Genomic DNA, 14,862 nt, shown 5'->3' on the forward strand with positions numbered 1-14,862 from the left:
TCCAGTTCAGAACAGCACTTATCTCCAGAGCTTGGCACTTCTCAAACAGCGCGTTGGTAACCGTTCATAACCCCCAACTACCGCTCTCCCCACGCTTGCCCTTCCGTGAGCGCAGGCCACGTTATTCTGTGCACACTCTGCTCTTAGCTACTTTAAGGTTCAAATGGTTCAAACGGCTCTGAGCACTATGGGACTCAACTGTACTTTAAAGCTGCAACTGTTTTTCACTAGAACTATAATCCAATAGTAATGGATAACTTTGTTTATTTACGCTCAATGTGTTATATTTATTTACATTCAGGGCCAACTGCCGGTTCCTGTACCAATTCTTGATCCTTTGCGCGTCTTTCTGCAGTTCACTACACTATAGAGTTGTCGCATTACAATCTATCTACAGACAACAGCATCTTCTGCAAGAATGATCATAGAGCTTCCAATGTCAACTGCTAGATCGTGTACAAACATTGTAAACAGTCCTACAACATTCGCTTGATGTACTCCCAAAATTACCTTTTTCGTCTGTCGATTTCATTCCCTTAAAAATAATGTACTGAGTTGTACCTACAAGGAAGCCTTGAATTAAGTCGTAAATCTGGTCCGGTACTAGGTAATTTCGTATTTTGTTCACTACACGGCATTGGAGAACTGTATCGAATGCCTTCTTGAAGTCAAGGAACACAGAATGAGCCTGGGCGCATTTGTCTACGGAACTCCAGATTTCATGGATGAACAGAGCGACCTGTTTTTCACACGATATCTGTTTAGGGAATATATGTTTCTTGAGAACGAAAATCTCTTCTGCAAAAGCTCATGTCACAATGCGAGAGTATAGAACAAGTTCAGAGATATAGGGCAACAATTGTGTAAATCACATCGTGGACCCTTCTAGAAAAACAGGACTGACCTGTGATTTTTTCCCTTCAGCTAAATACTCGTATGTCCACGGACTTCCTTTTTGTCTACTTTATCAGTTTCTCATATCGTAGTCTTCCTGTCCAGCTAGTGGTGAAAGCTGTTAAGCGAAATCTGGTAACGATATCAGCCACAGTTTCTTGGCCCGATCAGCAAACCGCTGCAGCTCTCTCACCTTGTCCCCGTGACAAATACCATTACCTTGGAAACTGTCAAGTTTCTCCCTCAAGTCAAGATATTCAACAAGAGTGCTGTAAGTTGTTACGAAAGGCGCCCGACTGTCAGAAGCGATAAACCACTGCCATATATATGTATTCTCGGGGCAGCGTAATTCTGTGTGCGTGACTCTGCCGACGATACGGGCCCAGTGTAGCAACGTCGGAAACAAGAGTATGGCGTCGCACAATCTGAGCGCTATTCTCCACGGCAAGAATGATCTTCGCCTTGTGAGTATCAATTAACGAAACGATTGAGTTATCTTTCCGTCATACGGCCATAACATATCAAAGTATTTGTGTAATTCCAGTTTCGTGGCCCAGCGCAGAAGAACATATTGTCATTTAGGATTAAAGTATCTCGCGTTTGTGACCGTACCACCACAAAAACTTAATCGGTTTAGTTGCTATTTCAATGAGCCTTAATTTGTATGACGATGGCAGTATTGTCATCCCAACGATGTTCGTATCGTCTCTCAAAAGAAGGGCACCTATAATTATGATCGAGCCGGCCACTGTGGCCGAGCGATTCTAGGTGCTTCAGTCCGGAACCGCGCTGCTGCTACGGTCGCAGGTTCGAATCCTGCCTCGGGCATGAATGTGTGTGATTTGTCCCTAGATTAGTTAAGTTTAAGTAGTTCTAAGTCTAGGGGACTGGTGACCTCAGATGTTAAGTTCCATAGTGCTTAGAGCCATTTGAACCATTTGAATCATGATTGAAACGTTGGAGCACTTGAAACCATTGTGCTGTTAACAAGTCCAGAAGCACGTATCCAAAGTATCACTGTCCAATGAATCCTGCTCTCTTATGTATTCTTCATTTTTATGTAATAGCATCCGGTCTAAGAAATTTATGTACTCTAGGTAATATAACACATTCGCGTTGTAATGAGATGTAGCAGATAATCGAATCACTTGCTGATCAGTAGAGCGAGTGTTACAACTGGGTTACTGCCTAAGATCTTTAGCTAGATTCAGAGGACCTACAGGAAGTTCTCAGTTCAATTTAAAGTCTTTGTAGAGCTCTGTAAGCCTGACAATGCTCTACAATCCGAGATTTGATTCATCTCAGAGTCTGAATCAGGAAAACGAACATTTAAAAGAGTGTATTGCAAAGAAGTATCCGTAGCCGGACAGGAACAAAGGTTATTTAGTAGGTATGAGTTGTCCATTGAGGCTGAGTTCCAAGAAAACACTGCCCTGATGGCAGCCTTGACACAGCTGGTTCTCTTTCAACAGCTGCTTTGCTCCTCTTGCGTTGTTTTCCATCTCAGATTAGAACGTTATGCAGGGCACATGACGACGCATAATCTACTTCGTATTGTCAAGGAGGTTACTCGGTACTTCGACAGTCTCGAGTCAGCCTCCAGTGCCAACTGTTCTAGGTGGCAAGAGTCTGCCACGTTGTCCAGCATAAGAAATTTTATGTAAACTCTTCATTCAAGATAAGCTGGGCTCATATGAGATCATCGTCAATTAAATGAGGTAAGCGACTTCGCTTACAGGATCGCTACCATGCACATGGACGTCTTCACTACTTATGCCGCCACTTACCTATAACAGAGGGTACCAACAGAATGATGTAGGCAAACGACATGTCAGTCATCATACGAAGTTGATGACCTGTCGTACTATAGCGCGGAATACAACCTATCACGACTGTGATCGACCGTAAAATGCTCATCGAACAGCGTCCATTAGAATATTCTATATCCTCATCACATAGAAGCAGCCCGTAAAATATATTGGCTACATCAGAATGAAGCTTGGACTTGGCCATGACAGTATGTATGGAAATGAATCTCCCCATTTCAGAATGTTGTGCTGAGCAGGGTCATTGTCTCTCGGAAGTAATGTACTGCTTGAGAACGACATGCACGTTCAAGAGAGTTTTAATTAGAAAAGCCTATTTAATAGTGCTTGGATGTGCGACGGTCTGGTCTGCCGAGCGTTTTTGTTAAGTGGCACGCACTCAACCCTTGTGGGGCAAATTTAGAAACTACTTAATTGAGAGGTAGCAGCTCTGGTCTCGTCAACTGTTAACGGCCGGGAGAACGGAGTGCTGACCACATGCCCCTCCATATCCGTATCCTGTGACGCTTAATAGCTGAGGACGACACGGTGGTCGGTTGGTAACATTGGGCCTTCAAGGCCTGTTGGATTGAATTTTACTTAACAGTCTGAAACACCCTCTTTCTCCCAGATGACGATGGCGACGTATTGTGGCACAGACTCTACAAGACACCAAAAATGGTGGGGAGCCAAATTGCTCTATGATTGTTCGGTTAGCACCCTCACGTCACGATCACTGGTATTCAAGGCGGAGACATCTTGCTCTGCAGCATCCCAAGTGTGATCAGTACGGCTGAGATAAGATGATCTGTGTGCAGACTGTACCTCAAACCTTTCTGTCCAAACTAGTTGAAGGTATGGGTGATCTACTTTCTTACTCTAGGCAAAGCAACAGACAGCAGATGTCTGTATAAAACTCCAGCAAGATACTGTGGCAGGGACCTCAATTCGCCCATGTAAATGCCCCCATCTATCTTCTCCCCCCTTCTTCCCGTACCTCTACCTCTGTCCCCCTCCACTCCCCTCCCTTCAAACACACACCTTCCTCGAGAATAACTCATGCCTGAACGGAACCATATTAGTAAGCAGGATACATCATCTTAATAGTTGACAGTGTATGCCACCATTCTGTAATTTTATTTTCATGCTTCGAACCACCAGTGACGCTGTTCCTCCGACCATGCTTATTCCTGTGTCCACTGAGACGCGTGGTGACCAAACGTGTGAATGGCGATTTCTGTACCCTTTTGCTGGGAGTTTTCTTTTTGTTTCAATTTATTGGCTTTCTGTTCGTGCCCATTCACCCATCGCAGTAATGGAAAGATGATACGATTGGCGACTATGTTATTGTCAGTTACGGCGATACGAAGGAAAGGACAACACAACATGCAGATCCCGAGCGGAGAAAAATGCCAACCCGGTCAGAACTCGAACTCGGGCCCTTTCGGTAGGCAATCTGCTGTGCTGACCTCGCGCCTACCGAGGCTGATAGGCAGATAGTTTATTTTGACAGCAGGGCTTCTGATTCGTACTTGTCGTCCACCATTGTCTTGGTGAGTTATCTGCTACACTATGATTTTTCTATCTGCTATTGTTCACGATCTGCATATTGAACTAGCAGTAAAGGAAATAAAAGAAAAATTCGGAGTAGGTATTAAAATCCATGGAGAAGAAATAAAAACTTTGAGGTTCGCTGATGGCATTGTAGTTCCTCCAGAGACAGCAAGGGACTTGGAAGAGCAGTTGAACGGAATGGACAGTGTCTTGAAATAAGGATATAAGATGAACATCAACAAAAGCAAAACGAGGGTAATGGAATGCAGCCGAATTAAGTCGGGTGATGCAGAGGGAATTAGGTTAGGAAATGAGACACTTACAGTAGTAAAGGAGTTTTGCTATTTTGGGAGCAAAATAACTGATGATTGTCGAAGTAGAGAAGATATAAAATGTAGACTGGCAATGGCAGGGAAAGTGTTTCTGAAGAAGAGAAATTTGTTAACATCGAGTATAAATTTAAGTGTCAGAAAGTAGTTTCTGAAAGTATTTATATGGAGTATAGCCATGTATGGAAGTGAAACATGGACGCTAAATAGTTTGGACAAGAAGAGAATAGAAGCTTTCGAAATGTGGTGCTACAGAAGAATGCTGAAGATTAGATGGATAGATCACATAACTAATGAGGAGGTATTGAATAGAATTGGGGAGAAGAGGAGTTTGTGCACAACTTGACTAGAAGAAGGGATCGGTTGGTAGGACATGTTCTGAGGTATCAAGGGGTCACCAATTTAGTATTGGAGGGCAGCGTAGAGGGTAAAAATCGTAGAGGGAGGTCAAGAGATGAATACACTAAGCAGAGTCAGATGGACGTAGGTTGCAGTAGGTACTGGGAGATGAACAAACTTGCACAGGATAGAGTAGCATGGAGAGCTGCATCAAACCAGTCTCAGGAGTGAAGACCACAACAACAACATTGTTCACGATTCCAACGGCCCTGCCGCAGTGGTAATACCAGTTCCCGACATATCACCGAGGTTAAGTGCTGTCGGGCTTGACTAGCACTAGGACGGGTCTGCGGAGTGCTGTTGACAAGCTTCTATTTTCTTCTTGTCCAAATTGTCCAAACTATTTATCGTCCATGTTTCACTTCCATACATGGCTACACTCCATACAAATACTTTCAGAAACGACTTCCTGACACTTAAATCTATACTCGATGTTAACAAATTTCTCTTCTTCAGAAACGCTTTCCTTGCACATTGCCAGTCTACATTTTATATCCTCTCTACTTCGACCATCATCAGTTATTTTGCTCCCCAAGTAGCAAAACTCCTTTACTACTTTAAGTGTCTCATTTCCTAATCCAATACCCTCAGCATCACCTGACTTAATTCGACTACATTCCATTATCCTCGTTTTTCTTTTGTTGATGTTCATCTTATATCCTCTTTTCAAGACACTATCCATTCCATTCAACTGCTCTTCCAAGTCCTTTGCTGTCTCTGACAGAATTACAATGTCATCGGCGAACCTCAAAGTTTTTATTTCTTCTCCATGGATTTTAATACCTACTCCGAATATTTCTTTTGTTTCCTTCACTGCTTGCTCAATATAGAGATTGAATAGCATCGGGGAGAGGCTACAATTCTGTCTCACTCCCTTACTCCCTTTCCAACCACAGCTTCCCTTTCATGTCCCTCGACTCTTATAACTGCCATCTGGTTTCTGTACAAATTGTAAACAGCCTTTCGCTCCCTATATTTTACCCCTGCCACCTTCAGAATTTGAAAGAGAGTATTCCAGTCAACATTGTCAAAAGCTTTCTCTAAGTCTACAAATGCTAGAAACGTAGGTTTGCCTTTCCTTAATCTAGCTTCTAAGATCAGTCGTAGGGTCAGTATTGCCTCACGTGTTCCAACATTTCTGCGGAATCCAACCTGATCTTCCCCTAGGTCGGCTTCTACTAGTTTTTCCATTCGTCTGTAAAGAATTCGCGTCAGTATTTTGCAGCCGTGACTTACTAATCTGATAGTTCGGTAATTTTCATATCTGTCAACACCTGCTTTTTTTGGGATTGGAATTATTATATTCTTCTTGAAGTCTGAGGGTATTTCGCCTGTCTCATACATCTTGCTCACCAGATGGTAGAGGGTTGTCAGGACTAGCTCTCCCAAGGCTGTCAGTAGTTCTAATGGAATGTTGTCTACTCCTGGAGCTTTATTGCGACTCAGGTCTTTCAGAGCTCTGTCAAACTCTTCACGCAGTATCATATCTCCCATTTCATCTTCATCTACATCCTCTTCCATTTCCATAATATTGTCCTCAAGTACATCGCCCTTGTATAGACCATCTATATACTCCTTCCACCTTTCTGCTTTCCCTTCTTTGCTTAGAACTGGGTTTCCGTCTGAGCTCTTGATATTCATGCAAGTGGTTCTCTTTTCTCCAAAGGTCTCTCTAATTTTCCTGTAGGCAGTATCTATCTTACCTCTAGTGAGATAAGCCTCTATATCCTTACATTTGTCCTCTAGCCATGCCTGCTTAGCCATTTTGCACTTCCTGTCGATCTCATTTTTGAGACGTTTGTATTCGTTTTTGCCTGCTTCATTTACTGCGTTTTTATATTTTCTCCTTTCATCAATTAAATTCAATATTTCTTCTGTTACCCACGGATTTCTAGTAGCCCTCGTCTTTTTACCTTCTTGATCCCCTGCTGTCTTCACTACTTCATCCCTCAAAGCTACCCCATTCTTCTTCTACTGTATTTCTTTCCCCCATTCGAGCCATTTGTTCCCTTACGCTCTCCCTGAAACTCTGTACAACCTCTGGTTTAGTCAGTTTATCCAGATCCCATCTCCTTAAATTCTCACCTTTTTGCAGTTTCTTCAGTTTAAAACTACAATTTATAACCAATAGATTGTGGTCAGAGTCCACATCTGCCCCTGGGAATGACTTACAATTTAAAACCTGGTTCCTAAATCTCTGTCTTACCATTATATAATCTATCTGAAACCTGTTAGTATCTCCAGGCTTCTTCCATGTGTACAACCTTCTTTTATGATTCTTGAACCAAGTTGTGCTCTGTGCAAAAATCTACCAGGCGGCTTCCTCTTTCATTTATTACCCCCAATCCATATTCACCTACTACATTTCCTTCTCTCCCTTTTCCTATTACCGAATTCCAGTCACCCATGACTATTAAATTTTCGTCCCCCTTCACGATCTGAATAATTTCTTTTATTTCGTCATACATTTCTTCAATTTCTTCATCATCTGCAGAGCTAGTTGGCGTATAAACTTGTACTACTGTAGTAGGCGTGGGCTTCGTGTCTATCTTGGCCACAATAATGCGTTCACTATGCTGTTTGTAGTAGCTTACCAGCATTCCTATTTTTTTTATTCATTATTAAACCTACTCCTGCATTACCCCTATTTGACTTTGTATTTATAACCCTGTATTCGCCTATCCAAAAGTCTTGTTCCTCCTGCCACCGAACTTCACTAATTCCCACTATATCTAACTTTAACCTATCCATTTCCCTTTTTAAATTTTCTAACCTACCTGCCCGATTAAGGGATCTGACATTCCACGCTCCGATCCGTAGAACGCCAGTTTTCTTTCTCCTGATAACGACGTCCTCTTGAGTAGTGCCTGCCCGGAGATCCGAATGGGGGACTATTTTACCTTCGGAATATTTTACCCAAGAGGACGCCATCATCATTAACCATACAGTAAAGCTGCATGCCCTCGGGAAAAATTACGGCTGTAGTTTCCCCTTGCTTTCAACCGTTCGCAGTACCAGCACAGCAAGGCTGTTTTGGTTAGTGTTACAAGGCCAGATCAGCCAATCATCCAGACTGTTGCCCCTGAAACTACTGAAAAGGCTGCTGCTCCTCTTCAGGAACCACACGTTTGTCTGGCCTCTCAACAGATACCCCTCCGTTGTGGTTGCACCTATGGTATGGCTATCTGTATCGCTGAGGCACTCAAACCTCCCCACCAACGGCAAGGTCCATGGTTCATTGGGGAAAGCTACTAGGGGTAGTCGGTTCTAATCCTAACGGTGGAAGAAATTTATACTTCCAGTGTTTGGTAGGAAAAGAGGAGTTCCTGATGAGAAGGGTTTGCGCTAGGATGCTGGATTAAATTCCTAAGTTGTCTGCAGCCTCTCACATATGTGACACCCACTCTTTCTGGTGATCCGTCTTGCGAGTGTCCCAGTATACACAAACCTCCTTACTGTGGGCGTTACAGTAGATTCGAACCCGCGACCTTGCTTTTCGTGGGCAATGGTTAAACTGTCCAGGCACGACTTGCACGGCTAATACTCCTGGAAAAATTTATGTAACCAAGAGGGTGTCGTTGGTCATTCTAGGCTCATCAATCGTAAATTTCGGGCTCCCAAGGGAGACTAACACGAACTCCTCTCTGTCGATGAAGAGTGTAAAAACCCTATCTGGGCTGAAAACAGCTACAACCTGCACAGCATGTCTTCATGTCCCAGAAAAATCTAAAAATTGCTCATTACAGTAACGTCATGCTGCAACATCTTCCTAAGGACAGCTCACCGAACTTGAAGCTGGTGACGAACGCCAGCTTACAAGTGGGCACATGGCTGTCGTACAGAGACTGAGTACTGTAACTCTAAAATCCACCAAAAATAAACGAAAAGTATGTCTACTCAAAAACTAGATAAAATTTCGCTTGAGGGCTTCCTGAGAGATAATCTCCACTTCTTCCAAATTAACAATGCAAATGTAGACCATAAATGGTTTGAATTCAGAGACATAGAATCGACAGCACTTGAGAGATTTATACCAAATAAATTAACAAACGACGGAGCAGATCCCCCATGGTACACAAAATAACACAGAACATTGTTGCAGAAACAACGAAAAAAGCATGACAAATTTAAATAAAAGAAAAACATGCAATATTGTTTTACAGATGCTCGAAATTTAGCGCGGACTTCAGTGCGAGATGCTTTACACTTGTTTCCAAAACGGATCTTTGCCTTGAAACCTGGCAGAAAATGCACAGGAGTTCTGGTCGTATGTAAAGTGTGCTAGTGGCAAGACACAATCTGTGCATTCTCTGGCCGATAGCAATGGATATACCATCGATGACAGTGCTGCAAAAGCTGAGTTATTAAACACAGCCTTTCGAAATTCCTTCGCCAAAGAAGACGAAGTAACTATTCCAGAATTCGAATCAACAGCTACCAACATGAGTAACTTAGAAGTAAATATTCTCGGAGTAGTGAGGAAACTTAAATCACTTTATAAAAAGAAGTCTTCCGGTGCAGACTGTACTATAGTTGGTCCGTTTCAGAATGTGTTGATGCAATAGCTTCGTACTTAATAATCATACACAATCGTTCGCTCGACGAAGATCCATATCCAAAGACTCGAAAGTTGTACGAGTCACACTAATATTCAAGCAAGGCAATAGGAGTAATCCACTACATTTACAGACCATATCATTAACGTCGATATGCAGCAGGTTTTCGGAAGATATATTGTGTTCGAAAAGTATGAATTACCTCGAGGAGAACGGTCTACTGACACATAGTCAATGACACATAGTCAACTGGGATTTGGGAAACATCGTTTTTGTGAAACACGAGTAGCTCTTTACTCAAATGAACTGCTGAGTGCTATCGACATAGGAATTCAAATTGATTCAGTGTTTCTAGATTTCCAGAAGGATTTGACACAGTACCTCATAGGCGGCTTGTAATAAAACTGCGTGCTTATAGAAGATTGTCTTATTTATGCCGGTGGATTCCTGATTTCCTGTCAGAAAGGTCACAGTTCATAGTAACTGACGGAATGCCATTGAGTAAAACAGAAGTGATTTCTAGCGTTTCCCAAGGTAGTGTTATAGGCCTTCTGTTGTTCCTTATCTGTATAAACGATTTGAGAGACGATCAGAGAGGCCATCTTAGGGTGTTTGCAGATGATGCTGTCGTTTACGGACTAGTAAAGTCATCAGAAGATCAAAACAATAGATATCTGTGTGGTGAAAATTGGCAAATGACCATAAATAAAGGAAAGTGTGAGGTCATCCACACAAGCGCTAAAAGGAATTCGTTAAACTTCGGTTACACGATAAATGAATTAAATCCATAGACCGTAAATTCAGCTAAATAGCTAGGACTTACAATGATGAACAATGTACATTGGAAAGAACACACAGAAAATGTTATGGGGGAGGCAAACCAAAGACCGCGTTTTATTGGCAGGAGATTTAGAAAATGTAACAGATCTTCTAAAGGACTGCCTACACTACCCCTGTCCGTCCCATTTTGGAGTACTGTCGCGCGGTGTGGGATCCTTACCAGAGAGGATTAATTGAGTACATCGAGCAAGTTCCTAGAACGGCAGCACATTTTGTGTTTTCGATAAATAGGGGAGAGAGTCTCACTGACATGATAAAGGATTTGGGAGGACGTCATTAAAAGAAAGGCGGTTTTCACTGCGACGGCAACTTCTCACGAAATTTAATCACCAACTTCCTCCTCCGAACGCGAAAATATTTTGATGACGACGACCTACATGGGGAGAAACGATCATAATAATACTGTAAGCAAACGAGAATTCGCACGGAAAGATACAGGTGTTCGTTTTTTTCCGTACACTGTTCGAGACTGGAATAACAGAATTATTGCGAAGGTGGTTCGATGAACCCTCTGCCAGCCACTTAAGTGCAGTTTGCAGTGTAGCCATATTGGTATACTATATATTTGTGACTCTCGTCATCACCTTTCACCATCTGTTTTCCTTATGCTGACTACCTGAAGACAAGCGCAGTGATCTTCGCACTCTGTTAACTTTACCGTCTGATCAACTTATGCACGATTATATCTCCTCGGTCGTAACACCATTACCTGAATAGCCCGTTCGAGCAAAGCCCATTTGTCTGATTCCGTCATATCGCCGACTTCTCTAAATGCTGCTCGGTAGCAGGAACATGACCTACATCACAATAGCAGATAAATGAATAATAGCAGAGATTAAAAATCTCTCATAAAAACAACGGTTTCTGTCCAAGTATGTGGAGGCACACTTTACTCCATTAGAGCTCATGGATATTAGATGTTTCACACATTCCAAATACGAGGCAGTTGACCTGAAATCCCCCTTCTCAGAAATTGGTAAGTCATTACGTTTTGTACACTTACTCATTATTACTTTTGAGCTCTTCACTGTCACTATTATTATTATTATTATTATTATTATTGTTATTACGACACTGTGGACCATTAAGATTGCAACATCAAGAAGGAAACTTTGCTTACTGTGCTTATACAGTATCGGTGGAAAAATGCTTCTATCGGAGCGCAAAAAATACGAATATATTATTGTGTATGTAAAGACTCTGACTGTAATGTGGGATACCAGCTGCCTCATTCTACCTTCCTCAGCGCATTTAAAAATTTTCCCCCAAATTTTGGCGTGTGAACATATTCGCGCTGTTTTTAACATGCAACTCACTTCAACTCTCAAAAGCTCCCATAACTGTAATTCACTCACTCCTGACTAGCCCACCGCTGTAAGTCGCTCACATCAATCCACTCCCAGTTGCCCTTTCTCACTCAGTCATTCAGCCCCACTGACTGTTACTGTCTCTTCGAGTCTAGCAGGTACTGTCTCCTATGTCATAGCCACAGTCCCCTTCGTCCTGTCCTGCTACTATGTCTACTCACTGTCACTGTCTCCTTCTTGCTCTCTCTTACTGCTAATACCTCATTCCTTCCTTCCTGGTGCTTGTATCTCTTGTCACTGTCACTATCTCTCTCTTCCTCGTTGTCACTGTAATATACTCTGTCTCTCATTATCACTGGCACTCATCCACTTCCACTTCTCTCTTTTTATTCTCCCCTGCCTCTTCCCCCCCCCCCCCAGCCAACTATGTTTCAATACCACTGTGTCCTTCTCTTCCTCTCACACTGCCATTGCCTCCTTCGTACTGTCTACTGTCTTCCAGTATTTATTACTTTTCCATCTCTTTGCCGCTACCACTGTCTTCTTTTCTCTCAGCATAAAAAAGGGTGAATATGTTTACATGGCAAAATTTTTGGGAAAATTTTTAATGGTACTAAGGAACATGAAACGAGGCAGCTGATACCCCACTTTCTACTCACAGTCCTTTAGATAAATAATATCATATTCTCATTTTTAGCGCTCCATAGGGGCACTCTTCCGCTAGTTCCCTCCTTTTCCTTGCTACTGCAGGGCATGTAACTCATATGAAAAGAAATTTATTGGCCAGAAGAATTTAGATGGTTTATGTAGTGTCGGTAGCTGGACCGACACCGTGATGTTGATTGCTGAAAAGGAAGGCTAAACTAAAGCTGTAGCCGATAGTGCACTCACGGCAGAAAGCAGGCGGGCGTGAAGTCTGGAACATGAGAACTTATGAATGAATAAGAAGAAAAGTATGTAGATACTTTTTACTTAACTTTTATTGATTCCTTGGAATACATCTCTCTTGAATACTCGTAAGCTATAGGCACTGATACAAATGGCTCCTTGTTAGTTCGTAGCCATTAACTTCTGATGGCTATTCTGTCTCTCGGCTAATGAGAGAGAAAGGCTTCGTACAACTGGGCGATAGCTAGGTTCGCGTACAACTGGGCGGTAGCCTGGTTCTCGTACAACTGGGGTCGAGTCCACTCTCGTATCACGAGACCTGCCTTGGTGGTGGCGCTAGGTCTGCGATCACAGTGGCGACACGCGGGTCCGACATGTACTACATGGACCGCGGCCGATTTAAACTACCACCTAGCAAGTGTGGTGTCTGGCGGTGACACCACATTCCTCCCCCGCAAATCGGCGAACGGTCGTGTAATAAGGCTTCCGCCCGCCGTGGGGAGGACCACATGTTGACGTATGCGATGAGGTGGGGAGCCTAACAACAGGCGAGGCTGTGCCACCCGCACCCGGCCATCCGGTCCGAGGGGAGCTAGGAAACGCCTGCAAAACTAGTCCAGGGTGCACGGCAACATGCGGCGTATGCGCCCGTAATAAGACATGAGGGACCGAAGGGTCGATGTCCATGGCGTCGGGGTAGCCGACGCGCGATGACGTCATGTGGTCCGGAGCGGGCGGGCGTTCCATGGCGGAGGACAGCTAGTCACGGGAAGCGATCGGCGGCGCGTGACCCTGGGAGGCGCGTGGCGGCTGCAACGAAGCGTCGAATGCGGTCGGCGGCGGCGGCGGCTGCTGCTGCTGCTGCTGCTGCGGCGGCGGCGGCGCGTCGCCATGGGGCAAAATGGAAGGCATCGTCGGTAACACCTGGGGATGAGGCGAGCCAGTAGATGGGTCCCCAGGGCGCTGACCGGACGGCACCGTCGCTGAAAGCAGACGGGGAGCGGCAGAACCCGAGCGACGACAGAGGCGCAGCTGATTGAGATGCCGACGCACCTCACCAGAGGCCCCCAAAACCAAATACATCGCGCGGCCGAGGCAGCGAAGAATGCGCCCTGCGAGCCAACGCCGTGAACCTCGATAGTTGCGATAAAATACAACGTCGCCTGGAGCAAAAGCAGGAGTCTGCCGCTGCGCAGGAACCTGATGCGGCGGATGCAGCAAAGACATCAAGGTGCGATGAGGACGACCGTGGAGCAACTCAGCCGGCGAGCGACCATCTCGGGGCTGAGAGCGATACGAAGACAAAAAGAGCAACAATGCGTCCTCCCGAGAATGCGACTCTTTCAATTTCAACATCTGTGACTTGAAAGTCCGGACCAATCGTTCAGCGGCACCGTTGGACTGAGGCGAAAACGGCGCGGATGTCAGATGTTGAATACCATTGGTCTGGCAGAAAGACTGGAATTCTGCGGACATGAATTGTGGGCCATTGTCGGAAACAATAGTCTGCGGAAGACCTTCAATGCAAAAGATAGCAGACAACGCTTGGATGGTGGCGGAGGACGTCGTGGAAGACATCCGAACAACAAAAGGAAAATTACTGAAGGCGTCGACCAGAACCAACCATCGAGCATTCCAGAATGGACCAGCAAAATCAATGTGCAAGCGTTGCCAAGGGGAAGTGGCTTTTGGCCACGCAAAGACTTTCCGCGGCGGTGCGGACTGTTGTTCGGCACACGCCGGGCACGAAGAACACATATTCGTAATCGCAGCATCGATTCCGAACCAAGTACAGTGCTGACGAGCAAGTTGTTTCGTTCGCACTATACCCCAATGTCCTTGGTGAAGAAGCCGTAAAACAGAGGACTGTAACGAACGTGGGACCACGACTCTGGACTGATCATTATCAGAACGCAACAACAAAACACCACGTCGAACAAAAAGTCTCTCCTTGTGAGCAAAAAATCGGCGAACCACCGGATCCTCGATCCGAGACTTTGACAAAGGCCATTGCGTAGCAACAAAACGTAAAACAGTAGCAAGGACAGGGTCAGCAGCTGTGGCTGTAGCGACACGACGAAAATCAATCGGAAACGATTCGACCACTTCATCGGTTTCCGAATCAATGAACATGCAAGCAAGTTCGGAAGAATCGAATGCTTTATCCTCAGCAACAGGCAAACGGGACAACGCATCGGCGTTTCCGTGCTTAGCAGTGGACCGATACAAGATATCGTAGCGGTACTGCGAGAGGAAAATAGACCAGCGAATGAATTTCTGCGCTGTACGT

General features: G+C 44.4%; 1 protein-coding gene across 1 annotated transcript in view; it reads left to right on the plus strand.

The window, feature by feature from the left end:
* The first annotated feature begins 1,257 nt into the window (after positions 1-1,257).
* Positions 1,258-14,862, plus strand: part of LOC124805149 (sorbitol dehydrogenase-like) — a 112,166-nt gene continuing 98,561 nt past the window's right edge. Inside the window, exon 1 of the mRNA XM_047265620.1 lies at positions 1,258-1,358. Coding sequence (XP_047121576.1) covers positions 1,305-1,358 — 54 coding nt within the window. The 5' untranslated portion in view covers positions 1,258-1,304. The remainder of the gene's footprint in view (positions 1,359-14,862) is intronic.

Source organism: Schistocerca piceifrons, chromosome 7, assembly GCF_021461385.2.
Source record: "Schistocerca piceifrons isolate TAMUIC-IGC-003096 chromosome 7, iqSchPice1.1, whole genome shotgun sequence".
Lineage (NCBI taxonomy): Eukaryota > Metazoa > Arthropoda > Insecta > Orthoptera > Acrididae > Schistocerca > Schistocerca piceifrons.